This window comes from Scyliorhinus canicula, chromosome 13 (assembly GCF_902713615.1).
Source record: "Scyliorhinus canicula chromosome 13, sScyCan1.1, whole genome shotgun sequence".
In the NCBI taxonomy this organism is placed as follows: Eukaryota; Metazoa; Chordata; class Chondrichthyes; order Carcharhiniformes; family Scyliorhinidae; genus Scyliorhinus; species Scyliorhinus canicula.
In genome coordinates this window covers 145037759-145058074 of record NC_052158.1, presented here as the reverse complement: position 1 = coordinate 145058074, position 20316 = coordinate 145037759, and the positions used below count along the sequence as shown (strand labels likewise).

The 20316-nt window shown below is 43.3% G+C and overlaps 1 protein-coding gene across 1 annotated transcript in view; it reads right to left on the bottom strand.

Moving 5' to 3' along the window:
- Positions 1 to 20316, bottom strand: part of LOC119975519 (E3 ubiquitin-protein ligase RNF13-like) — a 289560-nt gene that overhangs the window by 235998 nt on the left and 33246 nt on the right. Inside the window, exon 2 of the mRNA XM_038815305.1 lies at positions 4019 to 4153. Within this exon, the coding sequence (XP_038671233.1) occupies positions 4019 to 4132 (114 nt within the window). The 5' untranslated portion in view covers positions 4133 to 4153. The remainder of the gene's footprint in view (positions 1 to 4018; positions 4154 to 20316) is intronic.

Here is a 20316-nt window from a genome sequence, read left to right as displayed (position 1 = left end):
CCCCTCCCCATGAAGAAATATGGCTGGTCTGATACCCCGAAGACCGCCACTTACGGGCATGTCTCCACCCTCATGTCCACCACTTTGGACATTGCCTTGAAGAAGGCTGTCCAGTACCCAGCAAGTCTAGGGCAAGACCAGAACATGTGGGCACGGTTGGCCAGGCCTCCTTGGCACCGTTCAAATCTCGAGAAAAACCCACTCATTCGGGTTCTGGTCAAGTGGGCTCTATGTACCACTTTTAGCTGCGTTAGGTTAAGCCTCGCGCATGTGGAGGTAGAGTTGACCATGTGCAGTGCTTCGCTCTAGAGTCCCCACTCTATTTCGAACCCCAAGTCTTCCTCCCATTTCCTCCTTGTTGTGTCCAATTCGATGTCGGCCCTTTCTAGCAGTCGTTCGTACATGTCACAACAGTTCCCTCTGCCCAAGATTTCTGCGTCCAGTAGCTCTTCCAGTCGCGTCTGTCGTGTGGTCGCGGGTCCGTAGAAAGTTTTTAAAGCTGCAGGTATCGGAGTTTGTTGCCTTTAGCTAGTTGGAATCTCTATGTCAGTTCTTCCAGTGTTGTGACCCGACCGTCAGTGTATCGGTCCTTGACTGTCAATGTCCCCCCTCCACCTTCTGAAGGTGGCATCAGTGAGTGCTGGTGTGAATCTGTGGTTATTACAGATTGGGGCTTTGTCGGACATTTCGGTCAGTCCGAATTGCTGCCATAGTTGGTTCCATGTCTGGAGGGTGGCTATCACCACTGGGCTGCTGGGGCGAGGGCCTGGAGGGAGGTCCCCTTGCAGGAGGCCTCCTCCGCATGCAACCACTTGGCCTCTAGCTCCTTTATCCATCCCATCACTCTTTCCGCCGTTGCTGCCCAGTGGTAGAATTGTAGGTTTGGGAGGGCTAGCCCTCCCCTGGATTTTGTTTTCTGAAGGACCTTCTTCGTGATCCCAGCATTCTTTCCCCACCCCCATACAAACACCATGATTAATTTGTCCAGTGCGTTGAAAAAGGCTTTGGGGATATAAATCGGGATGGATCTTAGTAGGAAGAGGTATCTGGGCAGTACGTTCATTTTGATCGTCTGTACTCTCCCTGCCAGGGAGAGTGGGAGTGTGTTCCACCTCTGCAGGTCCTTTTTGACTTCCTCTGTCAGACTGGTTCCATTTGCGGATCCCCGTCCAGTCATGAGCGATTTGGATCCCCGCGTAGCGGAATTTGTGTCGGGCTTGTTTAACAGCAGTCCCACCAGTGTTGCCCCTCTCCCCCTTGCGGGTTCACTGGGAAAATCTCACTTTTGCTCATGCTGAGTTTGTAACCCAAGAAGGCACCAAATTCTTTCAGAGCACGATGATTCCTTCCATGCTGCTTTGTGGGTCCAAGATGTAGAGGAGCAGGTCATCCACATAGAGCGAGACTCTATGTTCTCTGCCTCCTCTTTGGATCTCCCTCCAGTTCTTTGCTGTTCTTTTTTTTATAGGGTTTTTGAACAAAGTATATTTACCGTTATGTACACAGATATAGAAAAGGGCACACACAAACATATCAACACAAAAAGTAATAATTTAAAAAAATAATAATAAATAAAGTGACTGGTAAGGTATTATGCTCCGGTTCAATTTCGCTTGGGTTCTCCTTGCTCTCTGTTCCTGTCGATGCCGCGTTTGTTTTATTGTTTCCCGTGCCCTCCTTCCGGCTATCATTTCTCTGGCTTGCCTCCTTCCCCCCCCCCTTTCTTTCCCCACCCCCCCCTTCCCTTCCTGTGGTTCGCCTTTCTTTCCTCTTGGGTTTAGCTGTACCCACACCCCCAACCCTCTCCCGGTCTAGCTCTCGCTTTCATGCCTTGGCTACTTTCCCCTGATTCTTGGCTACCTGACATTCTTCTGCTTGTTCGTTGGCCACAAACCGGTCCCGGAACAATTGGGTGAATGGCTCCCACATTCTGTGGAAGCAGTCGTCTGACCCTTGGATGGCGAATTTGATTTTCTCCATTTGGAGAGATTCTGAGAGGTCGGACAGCCAGTCTTCTTTGCTGTTCTGAGAGCGATCGCTAATGGTTCGATCGCTAGGGCGAACAGCAGCGGCGACAGTGGGCACCCCTGCCTGTTGCCGCTGTGCAGCTGGAAGTACTGGGAGCTGGAGTTGTTTATCCGTACGCTTGTCTTGGGAGCATTGTACAGGAGTTTCAACCATGAGGTGAATTCTTTCCGAGCCCGAACCGCTCTAGCACCTCTATAAGGTACTTCCACTCTCTCTTTCTGCCTCCAGGGAGACGATCACCTCAGGTGCTCTGTCCCCGGATGGGGTCATGATCACGTTCAGCAGGTGCCTGATGTTCAATGTTAGCCGTCTACCTTTGACAAAGCCCATTTGATCCTCTACAACCACCTCTGGTACGCAGTCTTCTCGCCTTTTGGCTAGAATCTTGGCCAGTATTTTGGCGTCAACATTCAGTAGCTAGATGGGTCTGTATGAACCACATTCAGTTGGGTCTTTGTCTTTCTTGGGTACTAGAGAAATTGAGGCTTGTGCTAGCATAGGTGGCAGTGTGCCCCTCGCCAGCGAGTCTGTGAACATCTCCAGCCGATGCAGGGCCAGTGTTATCGCAAATGTTTTGTAGAAGTCCGCTGGGAACCAGTCTGGTCCCGGCGCCTTCCCTGCCTGCATGGAGTTTATACTCTCCATGATTAAAAAGGGACTTAAACCTTAATGTTTCCTGCATTGTCAGCTAAAGATTAATTTTTCCATGATGGAGTCATCAAATGATCAAAACACTCCTTTCTTTTTCTTAAGATTAGCAAAAGTTGAATCTTGTAAGAGCAATTTTTCAAATTCTAATGAGTCAATTAATGAGTTTTAACTTAATTGATAATGATCTAAGGAAGTATCTGTACCACCGAAAGCCAATGTGTGATGAATCCTTCTTTGAAAATAAAAATAATCAGTGTGCCCTTTTGCAAGTAAATTTGACCCTGGTATATTATGATATCGTTTTAGTCTTTCCTTTCTTAAAAAAATAAGTAATTGAAAAAGTAGAATAGACAGGACTTAAAATATTGTTTTTCTGGACTATTCCTGTGCTGTGATATCTGTCCTTTGGTGACCCTTTGTGCCAGTATTTTTCTATCAGAAGGGTTTGGAAAAGTTCCATCTGGTGTGCAAGAAAATATGTTCCTACATGTGCGCAAAGGCATCTGGGCAAGGTCTGTCTACAATGCTGAACAAAGGTAACCCTTTACCCAATTTTAAGGTATAATTGTCCTAGTTATATATGAATTCTACTTATTATCCAGCGCAGAACGGTGGCGCAGTGGTTAGCACTGCTGCCTCACGGTGCTCAGGACCCAGGTTCGAATCCGGCCTCGGGTCATTGTCTGTGTGGGGTTTGCACATTCTCCCCATGTCTGCATGGGTCTCACCCCCACAACTCAAAAGATGTGGTTAGGTGGATTGGCCACACTAAACTGCCCCTTAATTGCAAAAAGAAAATAATTGGGTACTCTAAATTTATTTTTAAATCTATATTTCACCTAATTAATCTCCACATGACAAGGCTGAGCGGGTTCCCTTCATTGCAAGACAGAAGGGAACCAGTTAATTAGCTTTTTACAAAAATACAGCAGCTATGCTAATTTTTCCTGGTGTCATCCCACATATTACTGGTTTGACGGAATTCCATCCCATGAGCTGCCAGAAGCACTGAATTGCTGACCTACAGGAAAGAAAACAACACGACTGACTAAACTAGTCTCCATAAAGCAGGGCTTTTGATCAACTTTGTTCTTCCCAAATTAATAGCCAATGGTAGCATTCAAAGATCACCTAACTCAGTAAGGATCAGAGATACAATTTGATACTTCCCTAGTCTAAGTGACTCATCGATACAGCAACTCCTCACACTGCTCTGTTGAGGAATTATGTACAAAAATATTCTGACAGAAACATTTTTCTCCGAAATTGAAACCAAACTTAAACTATTTCACATTGTAAGGTCTTTGCTGATCTAATTATTATAAAATGTTATACTTACTGCTATAATTTCACCTTCCACAGGCCACAGGTGGAGAAAAGCAACAAAATACACCATGAAGCTGACATGGATCTGTGATGCAGATAAAATCAACAACCCAAGTGGCAAAATCATCTTCAAAAATTGTTGCAAAACCTGTCCAAGAGAAATAAGAAGCAAACATGAATCGAATGTGCTTTCAATATACAACTTACATTTACTTAACATAATAAAGCATCTCAAGGACATTTTGAAAGTGGCACAGTGGGGCACTGTTGCTTCACAGCGCCAGGGACCTGGGTTTTAGGGAACTGTTACTCAATGGAGTCATGTAGAAACTGTCGACAACAAGCCAAACTCGAAGAAAGCTCAGGAGGGTAGCCACCGAAGGAGAGACGATGACTGCCGCGCCCATTACTTTGGACACATTGGCTGAAGTGATGGTGCAGGAGCTGGAGAAATTCGGCAGGCAAATGGATCGGCAGGGTAAGGATATAAGGGGAAGTGCTAACAGCATAGGAGTGGGTACTGTGGCTATCTTAGGTGGGCCTGGGATCCTGGAATTTGTGCAGGAACGATGAATCACGGTGATCAATGGCTGACACGAGGGGGAGGGAGGGTGAAAGACCCCCAACAAGGCTAGTCGCCTGGAGCATGCGTGGTCTTGGGGGTGGGGAATTGCTGGTAAAGAGGGCAAGGGTTTTTTCCTATTTGAAAGGTTTGGGGGCCGATGTGGTGTTTCCGCAGACGTCTCACCTTCAGGTGCGGGAGCAGAACAGGCTGCAAAAGACGTGGGTGAGCCAGGTTTCTCATTCAGGGTTTGACAGTAGGTCAAGAGGTGACAGCGATTTTGATTAGTAAGAGGGTTTACTTTCAGACGGGGTCAGTGGTGGCAGACCGGAGAGGTCACTATATTATGGTTACTATATGATGGTTACAGGTACACTGGAGGGGAAGGCAGTGGTGTTGGTGAATGTTCATGTCCAGAATTCGAATTGGTAAGAACCTATGTGTCAAACAATCTCCACCCGTGTCCAACTATCACAACAGATGCAGTTTGGTGAAAAGCATCAACAAATGGGCTGCACAAAATGAAAGGCTCATGTCATTAAATTCAAAATCCCACTGCACGTTTCAGACTGCATTCAAATTCATTTGAGGGGGGGAGGAAGAGCAGGGGGAATCCAAATTCTCCTCACCCGAGATTATCCCATGTATTTTTGGTTAATACTGCTGGGGACAGAGCGATGGGCACATATGAAGTTCAAGTAAAACAGGAATAGCCCTATCAATATTCCCTAGAGTTTAGAAGAGTGAGGCATAATCATATTGAAATATATATGTATATTTATTTATTTTTTTTAAAAGGGGGTTTGACCGTATTGATGCCAGCAAGACTTTTTCCACTGGTTGTAAAGTTCTAGAACTAAAGTTCATAATTTCATGATAAGGGGTTGGCCATTTAGGACTTAAATTAGGAGGAATTTCTTTACTCAGAGGTTTTTTGGACCTTGGAATTCTCTACTGAAGCAGCTAGGAAAGCTCAGTCATAAAATATATTTAAGCCAGAGACTCAGTAAACACAGGATCAGTACAAGAAAGTTTAGCTCAGGGGTGGCACGTGGTGCAGTGGTTAGCAATGGGACTGCGGTGTTGAGGACCCGAGTTAGAATCCCAGCCCTAGGTCACTGTCCGTGTGGAGTTTGCACATTCTCACCGTGTCTGTGTGGGTTTCACCCCCACAACCCAAAAATGTGCAGGTTAGTTGGATTGGCCACGCTAAATTGCCCTTAATTGGGAAAAAAAATTGGGTACTCCAAATTAAAAAATAAAGAAAGTTTAGCTGAGGTAGATGATCAGCTATGATCCTATTGAATGGTTGAGCAGGCTCAAAAGCCAAACATCTGCTCCTATTCACACGTTCTCTCTGCTGCTTGACTTAAAGATACATGCATGCCCATTAAGCATCCATGAGCAAAAATTGTAACAGCAAAAAATAAAGGAAGGGGAAAGAAGGAAATCAACAGGAAGGATCCTTACACCCATGTCCACATAGAAGTGAATTAATAGTCTCAACCACATCTCACAACTCATCTGAAATGCTACATTGTGTGTGTGTGTTTGATATGGGCAGCTCAGTGAAAAGATAAATCTGCATAGAACTTGAAATCTTTAAATAAAGGATATTCCGAAATATATTTTGATATGACTTCAGTGGGGTATAGATTCATGTCTACTTTATAACTACAATTTATTGATACTATGTATTGGATAACAGAAATCCATGAGCATAGTAATTCCCAGTGGATCAAACAGGTGATAGTGTGCACCAGCTTTGCGATGTGGGAGTCCACTGGTAATGAGAAGGGAAATAAGAGGCTGTGAAGAAGCACGAACAAATATAGCTACGTGCAATTAAATGAAGCAAAGCAACCTAGTCAAGGGAGAACAATCAGTTCGAAACAAATATCCAGCTTAATTTACGCCACACGTGCTCTTGAACCCATTTGAGATTCAAAATCACAGTACCCATTTTGAAAATGCTTTCCTATTTTCATGCAGCACGGTAACTAAGCTTGACAGTTTCTGGAATAATTTGATTTCTGCGCTCAAATTTCTCTTCACTCCAGCAATCCGTTAGCAGCTCATGGAGCGGAGCATACAAACCACACAATCCAAAATCCAACCTCTGTTGCAAAGAATTGACAATGTTCTTCAGGTCATAAGATATGCATGTTTATAAATATGTATCATGTTCCTGTTGCGCTAATCTGCTAGGAACAGAAATAAGAGCGCACTGAAATAAAAGGCCACCAATATTTACATTTACGACTTCCGCTGGCGGTGTGTACGGAGAGGACGCACACGAGGTCGCTCACACGAGGGTAGTTTCTGGGAGTATTTTTGCTCAAGAACCCACTTGATTAATGAAACATGGTGCCGACAAAAGGGAAATGCCCAAAGGAGCAGGGCAAAGAAGCTTGAATGCAAAAGTTGGTCAACAGATTTAAAGGCTTCTCAGGGCTCATCGGTGGAGAAAACAGAGGAGACAGCTTCTAATAATAATCTTTATTATTGTCACAAGTAGGCTTACATTAACACGGCAATGAAGCTACTGTGAAAATCCCCTGATCGCCACACTACACCTGCTCGGGCACACAGAGGGAGAATTCAGAATGTCCAATTCATCTAACAAGCATGTCTTTTGTGACACCTTCCACTCCACTAAGGGTCAAGATGCTTATCGGCACCTTGGTGGCAGAATTTAAGCAGTGGCGGCAGTCAGGGGACCTCCGCAAGTCAATAGAAGCAGCCCTGGTTCCCAATCAGATGGCACTGGAAAAGACCAACAAGATGGTAAATGCGCTGTGATACATGGCGTGGTGACAACTCTCGAGGCAAAGTCAGGTGGTCTTGCTTCAACCAACTTGTTATTTTATTATTGTGCAGCCAATATTGAGAAGATATTGGGGTGGTTTTGTGATCCAAGTTCCACATGGGGGCAAATGGAGGAGAGCACTTGCAAAGGCTCTAGCATGGGTGCTTTAGTAACTGCCTCGCTGCTGTTCTCTGCTGCAAGATTTTCTTTGAACCCAGTAGTGGTGTCCACCCTGAGAATCTGGAAGCAGTTCAGACAGCATTTCAAATTTAGCTTCATATTTATGACCCTTACCTGTAGTAATCACCTCTTTTTGCTTGGGGTTTAGACTCTACGCTTAGGGGTTGGGGGGGGGGGGGGGGGGGGGGGGGGGGGGGGCTTGGAGAGGTTTGGGGACATGTTCGCTGAGGGAAGGTTTGCCAGTTGTAAGGAGTTATCGGAAAAAATCCAACTCCTTGCGTTCAATCTGTTAGATATTTTCAGATTCGCCATTTTTTTGTGCAAGTCTTTTCCCTTGGCATCACCATCCTCCCTGTTGAAGAGGATTTTGTCTTTGTGGAGTGGAAGAGGAGTATTTAATGTCTTTACTGTCAGATCTTATCAGTGGAGTCAGCTCCATTGAATAAGGGAAAGATGAAATGGGAGGGTGAATTGGATCCTATCTGGATGATGCAGGGTCAACTCTATGTCCTCTTGCGCTCGGCTTAGTTTGATCCAATTCAAGGTGGTGCACAGGGTGCATCTGACCAAGGCGAGGATGGGCGTTTGTTTTCTGGGGTGGACGACACATGTGAGTGTTGTTCTTGGGGACTAGCTAACCAAATTCCTCTTGTCCCAAGTTGATACGCTGTTGGGTATTTTTCTTCAACACCATGTCAGAGATACTTATTGTCAAACTGGAGCCATGTCCTCTCTCTGGTGGCCAATTCCAGGGTGCCGGACTCGCCGGTGGTGTCGACGAGGGTGAAGGAGTATGTCCTCACCTTTGCCTCATTAACAGCTCCAAGGAGAGTCCTCCTTGGATGAAGGTCTTCTACTCCGTCCAGTGCCTCAGCCTGGTTGGGTGACCTCCTGTGTTTCTTACATTTGGAGACAGTCAAGTATACCATTAAGGCGTCGGTAGAAGGTTCCACCCAAGATAACAGCCATTCATTTATTTTTTTCAAAGAGTTATCACTGTCAGTTAAGATAGTTTTAGTTTAATGTCAGGAGGTTAAGATTGGGTGTGTTCATGATTGATGATTGTGTACTTTTTACATTGTAAATTGAAGCATCTGGTTTATATTATTCTGTTTATAATGAAAAGGATTTCAATAAAAACATTTTTAAAACAATATTTACATTTACTTAGAGGCAGTGTTTTTCCATCTGCTATCTGCACTTACTGAAGGTTTAATAGCCCTAGTAGAAGACGCAGGTTGCATTTGCGCTTGCGTTAAAGAGCTGGGGTGTACTCAAGCAACAGCATTGAAGAATTAAGTAAAATGCAATGATCCCAAAGGTTATAGCTCACTAAAACGTTGCTATGGGCAAAATGTCTCAAACAACTCCTTCAAATTAGCTTAATTATTCTTCAAAATATATCAGGACAATCAGCCTACTATAAGGCTTTAAAAATTGAGGATGCTGTTTTGCGGAGAAAAACAACAACAAATTGATCACTGCACAGGGTTTAAACAAAATAATGGGCAAAATAGTTACCCAGATTTAGTCAGATTAAAAAGAGAAAACTGCAAATGTGGAATATCCAAAATAAAACAATGGATACAAGATACACAGAACAGGTCAGTCAGAATTTAGAAGCATGATGATGATATTTTGGGCACACCCTTTGTCAGAACTTGAAGGCTGTACGACAGCCTTCAAGCAACTTTCTCTAAAACTCTATGCAAAATGCTCATTTATCTTTCGGAGGCTTACTTATATCACTATTTTCTGTTCCTAGCAGAACTTGGTTCACAACAATTCCAGTCTTTAAAATTTTTTTTTTTTTTTTTAAATAGTATACTTAATATAGCAGCAAAAGCAATGCTTCATTCCAAGTTACAAGACAGCAGCACAATGGTTGGCACTGCTGCCTTAGCGCCAGGGACCCAGGTTTGATTCTGGCCTTGTGCGACTGTCTACATGGGTTTCCTCCCACAGTCCAAAGATTTTCAGGTTAAGTGGAATGACCATCGCGCGGGGCTACGGGGATAGGTTGGGAAGTGGGCCTAGGTGTAGAGTACTCGTTTGGAGGTTCAGGCCGAATGACCTCCTTCCGCACTGTAGAAATTCTATGGATTCACCCCTGTATCATGCTTTAGAAAAGTGCAATAGTCACCATTAATCTACAGTCAACATGAAGAGCAGAAAATGTAAAACTTCATTCCGATTCAAGAGTCGCTGGATTTACTGTTTAGATCAATCATCAAGAAAACAGTAATGCATTAAACTCAAACCCGGAATTAAAACCAGCTAAAAGCTTTTTTGTCTAGAGTACATTTATTACCACAGGGTTCAGCACAGGGCTAAATCGCTGCCAATTAAAGCAGACCAAGGCAGGCCAGCAGCATGTTTCAATTCCCGTACCAGCCTTCCCGAACAGGCGCCGAAATGTGGGACTAGGGGCTTTTCACAGTAACTTCATTTGAAGCCTACTTGTGATAAGCGATTTTCATTTAATTTGCAAAACTGATTACAGCAGCCACAATTGCTTGCAAAAGGGTAAAGTTAATTGAGTCGTCAATCAACATTGTGCAGCAACCTTATGGAAGCTTACTGAAAAGTTACTGTAATTCAGTTGCTGAATGAGTGAAAATAGCTACAAAATTATACCAAGGTGGAGGAATTTGGGGTTGGGGTGCAGCGAGGGAGGACTCTACGTAACAGAACTGCAATAAAAGAAGAAATGACCAGGCCTACGGCATGATCGTGACAGACTAAGAGACAACAAATTTTAGGGAAATTGTTTTATTTGAAACAAGATGGTTGGGGTGAACTAGGTGCATCATTGCCTTTTTACATCTTGCAATTCCCATGTCCAGCTAATATGAATGACAGTGAACTACCTTTAATTAAGGTTTCACTGGCCCTTTATTTGCCAGCCAGAGTGTCTGAATCTGTAGAGAATAAGCCAAACACTTAGCAAATCATACCTGCACCTAGCTCAATTCTTATTCATCAAATCACTATTTGGATCATGAGTCCAGGACCAGGTGCCCTGTGTTTTTGTTTGAACGTTGATTGGCCTAAACCTAGAGATAATGCAGTTGAACCAATTCATCAGTTTAGGCTAGGAATCTTATAGTCCATCGAAGCATGTGTGGTGTATAATTCAAGTGAAGTTATGCTGAAAAAGGGTCTGAAGGCTTCCAAAAGACTCATTATGCTGATCGCAAAACAATTTCAAGCATTTGTGATAAGAGCTTTGTTAATCTTATCTAATTGTTATCTTTTGGCTTCAGTATAATTTTACACCTTAATAATTACCAAATAATTACCACACAGGCTTTCAGTATGTCGGAAAAATCAGAACTATGATCGCAGTCTATGTTAACAGGATCCAAGCAGTTTGGTGATGTCAAAACCGAGAAAGAGCTTTTGTTTATCAAGAGAGTTTATTGATTTTGCTCAGTCTCATTGCTCTGCTCCCTCTTCCAGTGTCCCAGCTGCAGGGCACTGTAACATAATTCGAAGTTTCAAAGGAAACTTACCTCATGAAACCAAAATGTAATTCCTCGGGCTGACAATGCATTCCTGCCTCTCCAGTCCCCTATTTATATGTGCTCATAATTAAATAATGCCCTTCACCTCTATCTTACCAATATAATTAACATACTATACACTACTTCCTCTCCACATCTGTTATTATTAGTACTTAACGCCCACTAAGTATGGGCTTGCTTGCAGAATCATGGGCAGGCATGAATAAAAACTTGAAGCCTCAAGTGCAATTTAAAACATAGTTTATCCAATACTGTGTTACAGGTTGAACAATTTTATATATATATTGTACCATAAAATATTACAGCATATAAACAGGCTTTACAGTCCATCACATTTGCAGTGCTTCCCCCACTTCTTTTTTGATAATCTAAGTGGATAGCACAGCACCAGGGTCCCAGGTTCGATTCCCTGCTAGGTCACTGTCTGTGCGTTGTCTGCACGTTCTCCTAGTGTCTGTGTGGGTTTCCTCCGGGTACTCCGGTTTCCTCCCACAGTCCAAAGACGTGGGGGTTAGGTGGATTGGCCATGATAAATTGCCCTTAGTGACCAAAGGGGTTGGGAGGGGTTGTTGGGTTATGGGGATGGGGTGGAAATGAGGGCTTAAGTGGGCCGGTGCAGACTCAATGGGTCAGATGTCCTCCTTCTGAACTGTATGTTCTATGTAAATCTAATTTCCTTTTTAAAGAATGTGACATTTTCAGCCGGTTATTTAAAGAATATTTCAGTGACCAAGACCTCACTCTAGTCTGACAAGGCAAAGGGCCCTGAAAACTCTTGAAATTTTTAATGGTTGAAACATTACCAATCAGTTTAGCTTCAATCTCAAGATGTCAGACTAAGGAATATACATCCTTTGTTCATGCCAAAGTGGAGAGGTGGGAGTCACATGGACAGCTGGTGGAACCTGTAATATTGAGCTTTATAGCTCCACAAGGCTCCAAAGGCAGACTGCCATCTTCCATCTAGCAAGCAGCAGCAAAGAGGGGCCCGTCCAGTTTAAACTGCCTGGCTCCCTTCTACACTGTTTCTACCTGAACCTCTGTCCCAGTGCCTACAAGACCAATTCATCACTACGTGCCCATCCCAATCACGGAAGTCGTCTCTATTGGAAAAGTGGAATTATCCAGCATCGGTCTGAAGCCTGTCAACTTTGACTCTGGATTCATGCTCAACAATAATTCTTTATCTTGTGATTTTTGCCCGTTAAATCCCACACTTTCCCTGTTTCCCCCTTTTAGAGTGAATATAACAGTAGGCGAGGTTGCAACCCCTCCTCACTTATTTGAGTATGCATGAATAAACTACCCCTCTGAGTTTGCCCATACTAGAGTTTACTGGGGAGTTGTTAATAGGAATTGCATCACACCAAATCTGAGGTGTTGGGAAAATATGCAATCACTTATAAAGGGGGAAATCCAAACCCCTTCCTATACAAACAGGTGGAGAGTGTAGAAAACATTGGTGCGCCACTGTTTAAATTAAGACTTGATGGGCCAAATGGCCTCCTTCTGCCTTGCTGGAATTCAGTGATCCTGTCCACAACACAATTCCATTTCTGACCCTCCAACACGACAGAGATTTTGCTTTTCTTTTAAATTTAGAGTACCCGATTATTTTTTTCCAATTAAGGGGCAATTTAGCATAGTCAATCCACCTAACCTGCACATCTTTGGGTTGTGGGGGCGAGACCCATGCTGACACGGGGAGACTGTGCAAACGCCACAGTGACTCGGGGCCGGGATTGAACCAGTGTCCTCAGCGCCGTAGGCAGCAGTACTAACCACTGCCCCACCGTGCCATCTAGAATTTACTTTTCTAAATAACCCACGTTATTTTTCTGCTCGACTTAAATTTATGCTTGCGTCATCTTGTCAATCACAGGGAACCATCCATCATCACATGCGTCTCTCATCATTGAACTAGATAAATTTATTTGGCAAGGGTATTAATCAATATCAAATCAAACAGACAAATGGAGTTAAGATACAAATCACCTATGATTTAATTAAATGATTGAATCAGCTTCTGGTAATTAATGACCAACCCATTCCTGTATTAACAGGAATCAAAATTGGCCAGTTCAAAAGGGAAAATGAACACCCAACAGTCTCTCCTCAGAACTGTAGCTCCCTCAAGCATGCTAACAGCCAAGTAAATTATCTTGTCATTGTATACATGTTGACCCATTAAAAAGAATGTTTGCACAGACGCAGACTGTCGCCATTTGCTGGTTCTGCACCCCCCTCCTCCCATTCTCCTTGATTTACATTTCTATATTACTCATTAAAAAACATTTTGACGTGTCAGAAGGTCACCAAGTGGAACACAAGGTTTCTAGAAAATAACAAGCCTTTCCGAAATTCCTGGAGTTGTGCAACCTGTGTGGTTTTGTTGCACAAACTTGGATTGACAAAATAAACTAGACGATACTAAATCCAATCCCGAATAAACGTTCCATGAATAACAACAAAGAAAAAAAAAGCGACTCCAGCAAAAAGAAAAGCCTGAGCTTCTTGTCTCTTCACAGCTCCAGGGTCCCAGGTCCGATTCCGGCTTGGGTCACAGTCTGTGTGGAGTCTGCACATCCTCCCCGTGTGTGCGTGGGTTTCCTCCGGGTGCTCCGCTTTCCTCCCACAGTCCAAAGATGTGCAGGTTAGGTGGATTGGCCATGATAAATTGCCCTTAGTGTCCAAAATTGCCCTTAGTGTTGGGTAGGGTACTGGGTTGTGGGGACAGGGTGGAGGTGTTAACCTTGGGTAGGGGATAGGGTGCTCTTTCCAAGAGCCAGTGCAGACTCGATGGGCCGAATAGCCGCCTTCTGCACTGTAAATTCTATGTAATTCTAAGGGCAATTTTGGACACTAAGGGTAATTTATCATGGCCAATCCACCTAACCTGCACATCTTTGGGTTGTGGGAGGAAACCGGAGCACCCGGAGGAAACCCACGCACACACGGGGAGGATGTGCAGACTCCGCACAGACAGTGACCCAAGCCGGAATCGAACCGGAGACCCTGGAGCTGTGAAGTGATTGTGCTATCCGCAATGCTACCGTGCTGCCCCACATATATAACTAAAACTTGCATTTATGTAGCACCTTGAATGCAGCAAAACATCCCAAGATGCTTCAGAAGAACATCGGCAATCAAAATTTGATACCAAGCCAGAAAAAGGAGCAGAGCACAGCAGGTCACCAAAAGCATGGTCAAAATGGTAGCTTTTAAGGGGTGACTTTAATGGGCGGGTGGGTGGGGTATGGGGATAGTGGTAAGTAGAGAGGCAGAAAGGTTTACACCCTAATGAATCAATAATACAGAATGAGAGTATGATTATGAAGTCTGTTCTCTCATTTTATAGGCACACTAATGGTCAATTTTATTTTGTACAAAAGTCACCACTGCCAAGGAACTCCTTTGTAATCACTAATATCACCAAAAAAGACTCCTTTCTAGCATTCTGGGGGAAAATACCATTTATTCCTGGAGATTTTGGGCAGCACGGTAGCATGGTGGTTAGCATAAATGCTTCACAGCTCCAGGGTCCCAGGTTCGATTCCCGGCTGGGTCACTGTCTGTGTGGAGTCTGCACGTCCTCCCCGTGTGTGCGTGGGTTTCCTCCGGGTGCTCCGGTTTCCTCCCACAGTCCAAAGATGTGCGGGTTAGGTGGATTGACTATGCTAAATTGCCCGTAGTGTCCTAAAAAGTAAGGTTAAGGGGGGGGTTGTTGGGTTACGGGTATAGGGTAGATACGTGGGTTTGAGTAGGGTGATCATTGCTCGGCACAACATCGAGGGCCGAAGGGCCTGTTCTGTGCTGTACTGTTCTATGTTCTATTTATTCCTCTTGAGTTACTTTATCCTCTTTAGTATTTCCATCTCAATTATACAGAACTCAACTGATTTGATCATCTCTATCTTCACTATTTCTGCGTAAACCCTTGCTCTCCTCCTTAATTCTCATCCGGTTGCCAATTGCACCACTCCACATACCATTAATTTATTTTTCATTAGTTATGTCTAATTAAAATACCTGCCACAGTGCCATCTACTTGGCAATAACAAATGCCCAGACACCTAACTTTATATTTTCAGTTTTCACTATAACCCTGTCATTCATTTCCTGGCCAAAACAAAGGTACATGATTATTTTGTCCTTCTGATCATGAGGAAGCATGAATGAGCATGATGCACAGTAGCTTAATATTTCATTTTTCTCTCTCTCCCCCTCAAGACTGTCAGGCCTTTGTTCTGCTCATGCCTGGAGATTCAAGTATAATGAAGATTAAGAATCTAAAACTGCAAGCTAAAACATTTGATAGCTCGGGTGCTATATTTTTTTTTAAAGAATTCAGTTCATCATAGTGCAGCTGAGGAAGTGAACAAACGAATATGATGGACAGTAGGACCCTGAGGGTAATGAGTTCACAGACAGAGAACAAAGGGATAAGCACAGCATGGCTAGGAAGGGGGAGGGGAACTTTGCCTCGTGGAGAGAATAGTGAAAAGGATGCTGGGTAACAAGAGGCCAGGATTGGGAAAATGTGAAGTGAGCCAATCAGGATATATGGCCAGGTCAGAAGGTGTATACATTGGCCTATGGGAAGCTTGTATGCGAATCTTGATGTGATTCAATCAATATGTGCTGTGATTTCTTTGTCTTAGCTCTCACTAACTTTTGGGAACTTTAGAAGACAGCTGTGTGTGTTCTAATGTCCCACGAGTGAGTCAGCCTTGCAAGCTGGTGGAAATAAAACAATAATTGATACCTGCTAATCCATCTCAGATTTTATTGAGTCCAGACTGGCCACAAAGAATTAGGAATTAACATTTGGTGCCGAAACCCGGGATTTCTCTAGATGCTTGCCTTTCATCTGCGAAATCAGAATTGGACTGCTCTCGGAAGGGGGAAAAGGAAATGGGCCCACGGTATGTGTAGATAAAACTCGCCATATTGATTTTCCTCGCTCTCGTATTCTGCTAACAGTCTAATCACTCGCATTTGATCAGGTAAGATTGTCTCGACTAAATCAAAGGTCAGTCTGGTGGATTCGAAGAATTGATTTCAGCCAATGCAGGTACGGCTGAGGGTTGGAATGAGGTAACAATTCAGTTGGTGACTGATGGAATGTTGCCTGGTCAGTCAGTTGCATGCGAGTAGAAAATTAAAAATTGGTTCTATTAAATTACACTTTAATTCGGTTAAGGTCTTTAACGGGTTGATGTGATGTCGCTGAAACAGTTCAGTAAAAGACCGCTGATGAGATGTTTGCGGACAGTTCAATTCCGTACAATTCGAATTGGCTAAAATTGGTTACGGTCTTTATCGGGTTGATGTGATGTCGCAGAACAGTTGAGTAAAAGACCGCTGATGGAATGTTTGCAGACAGTTCAATTCCATACAAATATAATTGGTTACGCTAACATTTATTATGGGAAGATATGGGTTGTTTGAATGAAACAGAATTGGGAGATGAATAGCCAGTAGGGGGAACCAGAGACAAAATTGTGTGTTGATGAATGAAAGTATAATGGTTTGAATTCTTTTGTTTGAATGGAGATCTCCAATGAATGAATGAGTCTGTTTAATAAGAATGTGATATCCTCGGTTACTAGTTTTGTGAAATGTTGTGCTTTAGGAGGTATTAAAGTGAGATTTAAAACGGGGTAAGTATTTAAAAGTTCTTTAGAAACTTTCTATAGTAATAATGATTAACATTGTGGGAGTTAATTAGAACATAATTCTCAGGAAATAAACACAAAGTGAAATCAAAATGTATAAATTGGGATTTGTAAATGATTAGTTGCAACTCGGCATAGTCTTGGCTGCTAAAAAAAATAATAAATAAATAAAAATAGTTTCACATCAATTAGAAGTTTATAAATGGCAGGCAAGAAATGTGATCAAAATTATGAGGTAGCAACTCAGTATGCTCAGCACTAAATTGGTCTTCGCATAAACACAAAGAGAAGTTTTACTCCCAAGCAGTCAGAGCTCTGTGCAGCTGACCGGTTGAAATTGACACGGCACAGCTCCATCAGGGTCCTAGTGCCCGATGTATCGCTAGAAAGTTACCAGCAGAAGAAATGAAGTTTAGAGTGTTAAATACATTGTAGAAGGAGCTTTAAGGAATAAAGATATTAGACCAGAAGTTAGAGATTACATTATAGAGGGGGTATTAGGCAATAGAAACGTTAGACCTGAAGTTAGATTAGGAGAATTACTTGCTGCATCAGGAAATAAGAATTGATAACAGAGAGGCAGTGTGGGTGAAACTGCCGAATATAACCACAGGAGAAGTAATCACTGAGGCTGTGACAGGTAAAGACAAAATCATAAAAAATTTGGGTGAACATACAATTGTATTAGAGAACCATGGCGCCTGGAGCAAAAGAAATTGTGTCAGAATTTTAAAAATCTGGTCAAATTGAACAATATGAGGAATTATGATATTCCATCGGCAGCCTATGGGCAATGAGCGTAGGAATGTAATCAGTAAAGATTTAAATGGTGGAACGATAGATCAAGGGCAGTGATTAATGGCCCTCAGTTTAAAATGGTTCACAGTGAGCATCAGGAAACAGCATTTCAGGGCTGTGGGGCATTCTGTAGCCAGATTGTTTGGACTGGTAGTAGTCATATGAAACCCAGGAGACAGTCAGATACTGGGTATTCAGGAGAATTGATAATACATTTGCACAGACAGCGAGGGGACAATGCTGCAACCCCCAGGGAGATTTGGGGCATTCAGTTTTGCCATGATTGTTTTGTGAACTATCAGGCAACTTTAATGATTGAGGTTTGTGACCACAGGGTGGATTTTGAATCCAAGAAGTGTCAGTGTAAGTGGGATGGTAGATTAATGACAACATGCAATTACTGCAAGGATAATTTGGCCGACAAAAATGTGACTCTAAAAGGCTGTGCAAGCTTGTGGACAAGTGACAGACTTGTGGTATCGATTCGTGAGGAAGTACGTAGCTTATGCTGTTGGGATGACCTGGGGATGTAAAATTAGCCTAACAGTGTTAGAGACTGTATCACTGCAATGATGCCGTGCCACAGGATAGATCATATCCCCAACTCGCTCAGACAAGGGAAAAATGAATGTTTGGGTGTGGGTGTCAGGATGCCAGTGAACTGAAACCTGTTAGCAGCATCAATAGGACAGATGAGACAGTGAAAATATTATGTTCGGAACTAATCCTGTCACAATCAGAATTAAAAACATTGAAGTAGACGCAGTAGCAATATCCAAAATGTATCAGGGAAATTTCAACCTGATTGAATCACTGTGTTAGAAAAAGAGGAATGGTGGCAATGGAAATCCGCAAGTCCTGGAGATGGTACTTCTGGAATATCCAAGCAAGGATAGGAAGATACAAATCAAGAAATAGGGCCCTCTCCGCCTTTGACCTGTTCATTTCAGTTTCAGATGAAGCAACAATAATGCAGAAGAAGAACCTGAACAACACTCTGCTGAAGAATGTTTGAGACAGTATGGGAAAAAACTAATGCTACAATTGGCTACATGTTTGAGGGAATTAAATAATAGAGCCCGGAAGAAAAACCTTATGGGTTAGCAACAAATCAAAATATCAAATTATTACTGAATACTGAAACCTCTGGTCAGACATCTCTAACAGGACGTTAGCTGATGGGTGATCTGTGGTCTCCAGGAGGGACGTATTACACGGAGGAGTTATTAAGGGTCTCGGCAGACAGCAGCGACTGACGAGGAACCCCCGTATTTTAAATGACAATAGTATAAGCTTGCTGCCGCGAGGGGAATTGTAACCAATGCAGCAACCAATATAGCATTGGAGAGTATAACAGTTATTACAGATGAAATGTCCTGTAAGTTGTTAGGGACTATTATGTATAAATTCAATTGGGTTGTAACCACAAAAGGTTAACTGTACTAAGTGTGTGAGTGGTGTTTAACAAAAAAAATGAAAAATGGCAAGTATACACTCTATGCTGTAAGGAAAATGATAACAGACAACAGGGGTTTGAAGAAAACTGAGCTATTGTCTCAAGTAAGCCAGGGCTGGCAGGCTACATGGTTCAGTACAATGTTCGACGTCAGAGTCAGGAAGTCAGGAATAGTAACAGGATTGGTTGAAGCTCCTGCAATTAATAAAGCAAGATAATCAGTGCATGATACATGATATCATAAGTTTACCATTCCTATGGGAAACGGAAAGCACTTCCTACAAAAAAAAACCCCAGTGAGGGATAAGGACCTTTTGGTCGCTGATGGACTGAGTTGTGTGCTGCTTTTAAGGGACATGAGGAAGCTTTTTACGGTGCTGCTACCCAGAGGTAGTCAGATGCCTTGGAGGTAGTGAAACAACCGGATATGGCTATTGTGTTACCTTCCTGAGCAGCGACAGCTATGGTTCACGGTGATTGGACTTGAGGAAAGCACATCACAAAGGGTCTATCAACAATGGTCAGCGAGATGGATGCATTTACCATTGATTTCCCTGCACACTTTACAAATCATGACATGTACATACGAATGACAAGGCTGAGGGATAGTTGCTAGTCAGTACAACTATAAGGAGGATATAAATCCTAAGGGCAACACGGTAGCATTGAGGATGGCTATCTATCTTGTCGGATTCAGCTCAGAGTTCTCTCATAGCTCAGTCATGGGGTTTTACCTGATGCATGGATTGATAATACTTGTTGTTATAATTGTATACTGCATAATCATTGGATGCCTTAATAGGTGTTGTTCGCTGGCTAGGGCTCGGATGCTGCCGATAGGCTTGGCCCATCATTATTCACCAAAGATGACATCTCGTTACTGGTGACCATCACACCAGACCGAAGAGGACCGAGAGCCAGAGGCTGTAAAAATGTGATGAGGTGTTTATGTACGGAATACCGGCTCAGTGAAGTTCTGATAACGGGCCTCATTTTATTGGACAGATTAACACGGAGTTCTGCTCCCAGTTGGGCATATGCCAGCAGTTCCACTGTGCGTACAGACCGCAGGCGGCCGGGATGGTTGAGAGACACAATCAGACCCTCAAAACTAAATTGGCTAAATTAAGAGCGGACACGGGACTGGCATGGCTTAAGTTGCTCCCCGTTGCCCTCTTTCAGCTGTGGGTCACACCTGCAGGATCGGCCTGGTTCTTTCCTGCTGAGATCTTTTACGGCAGGCCCATTAGAACTCCCTGGAACCTGCCTGTTCCCAGACTGGTCCAGTTTCACCATCTGAC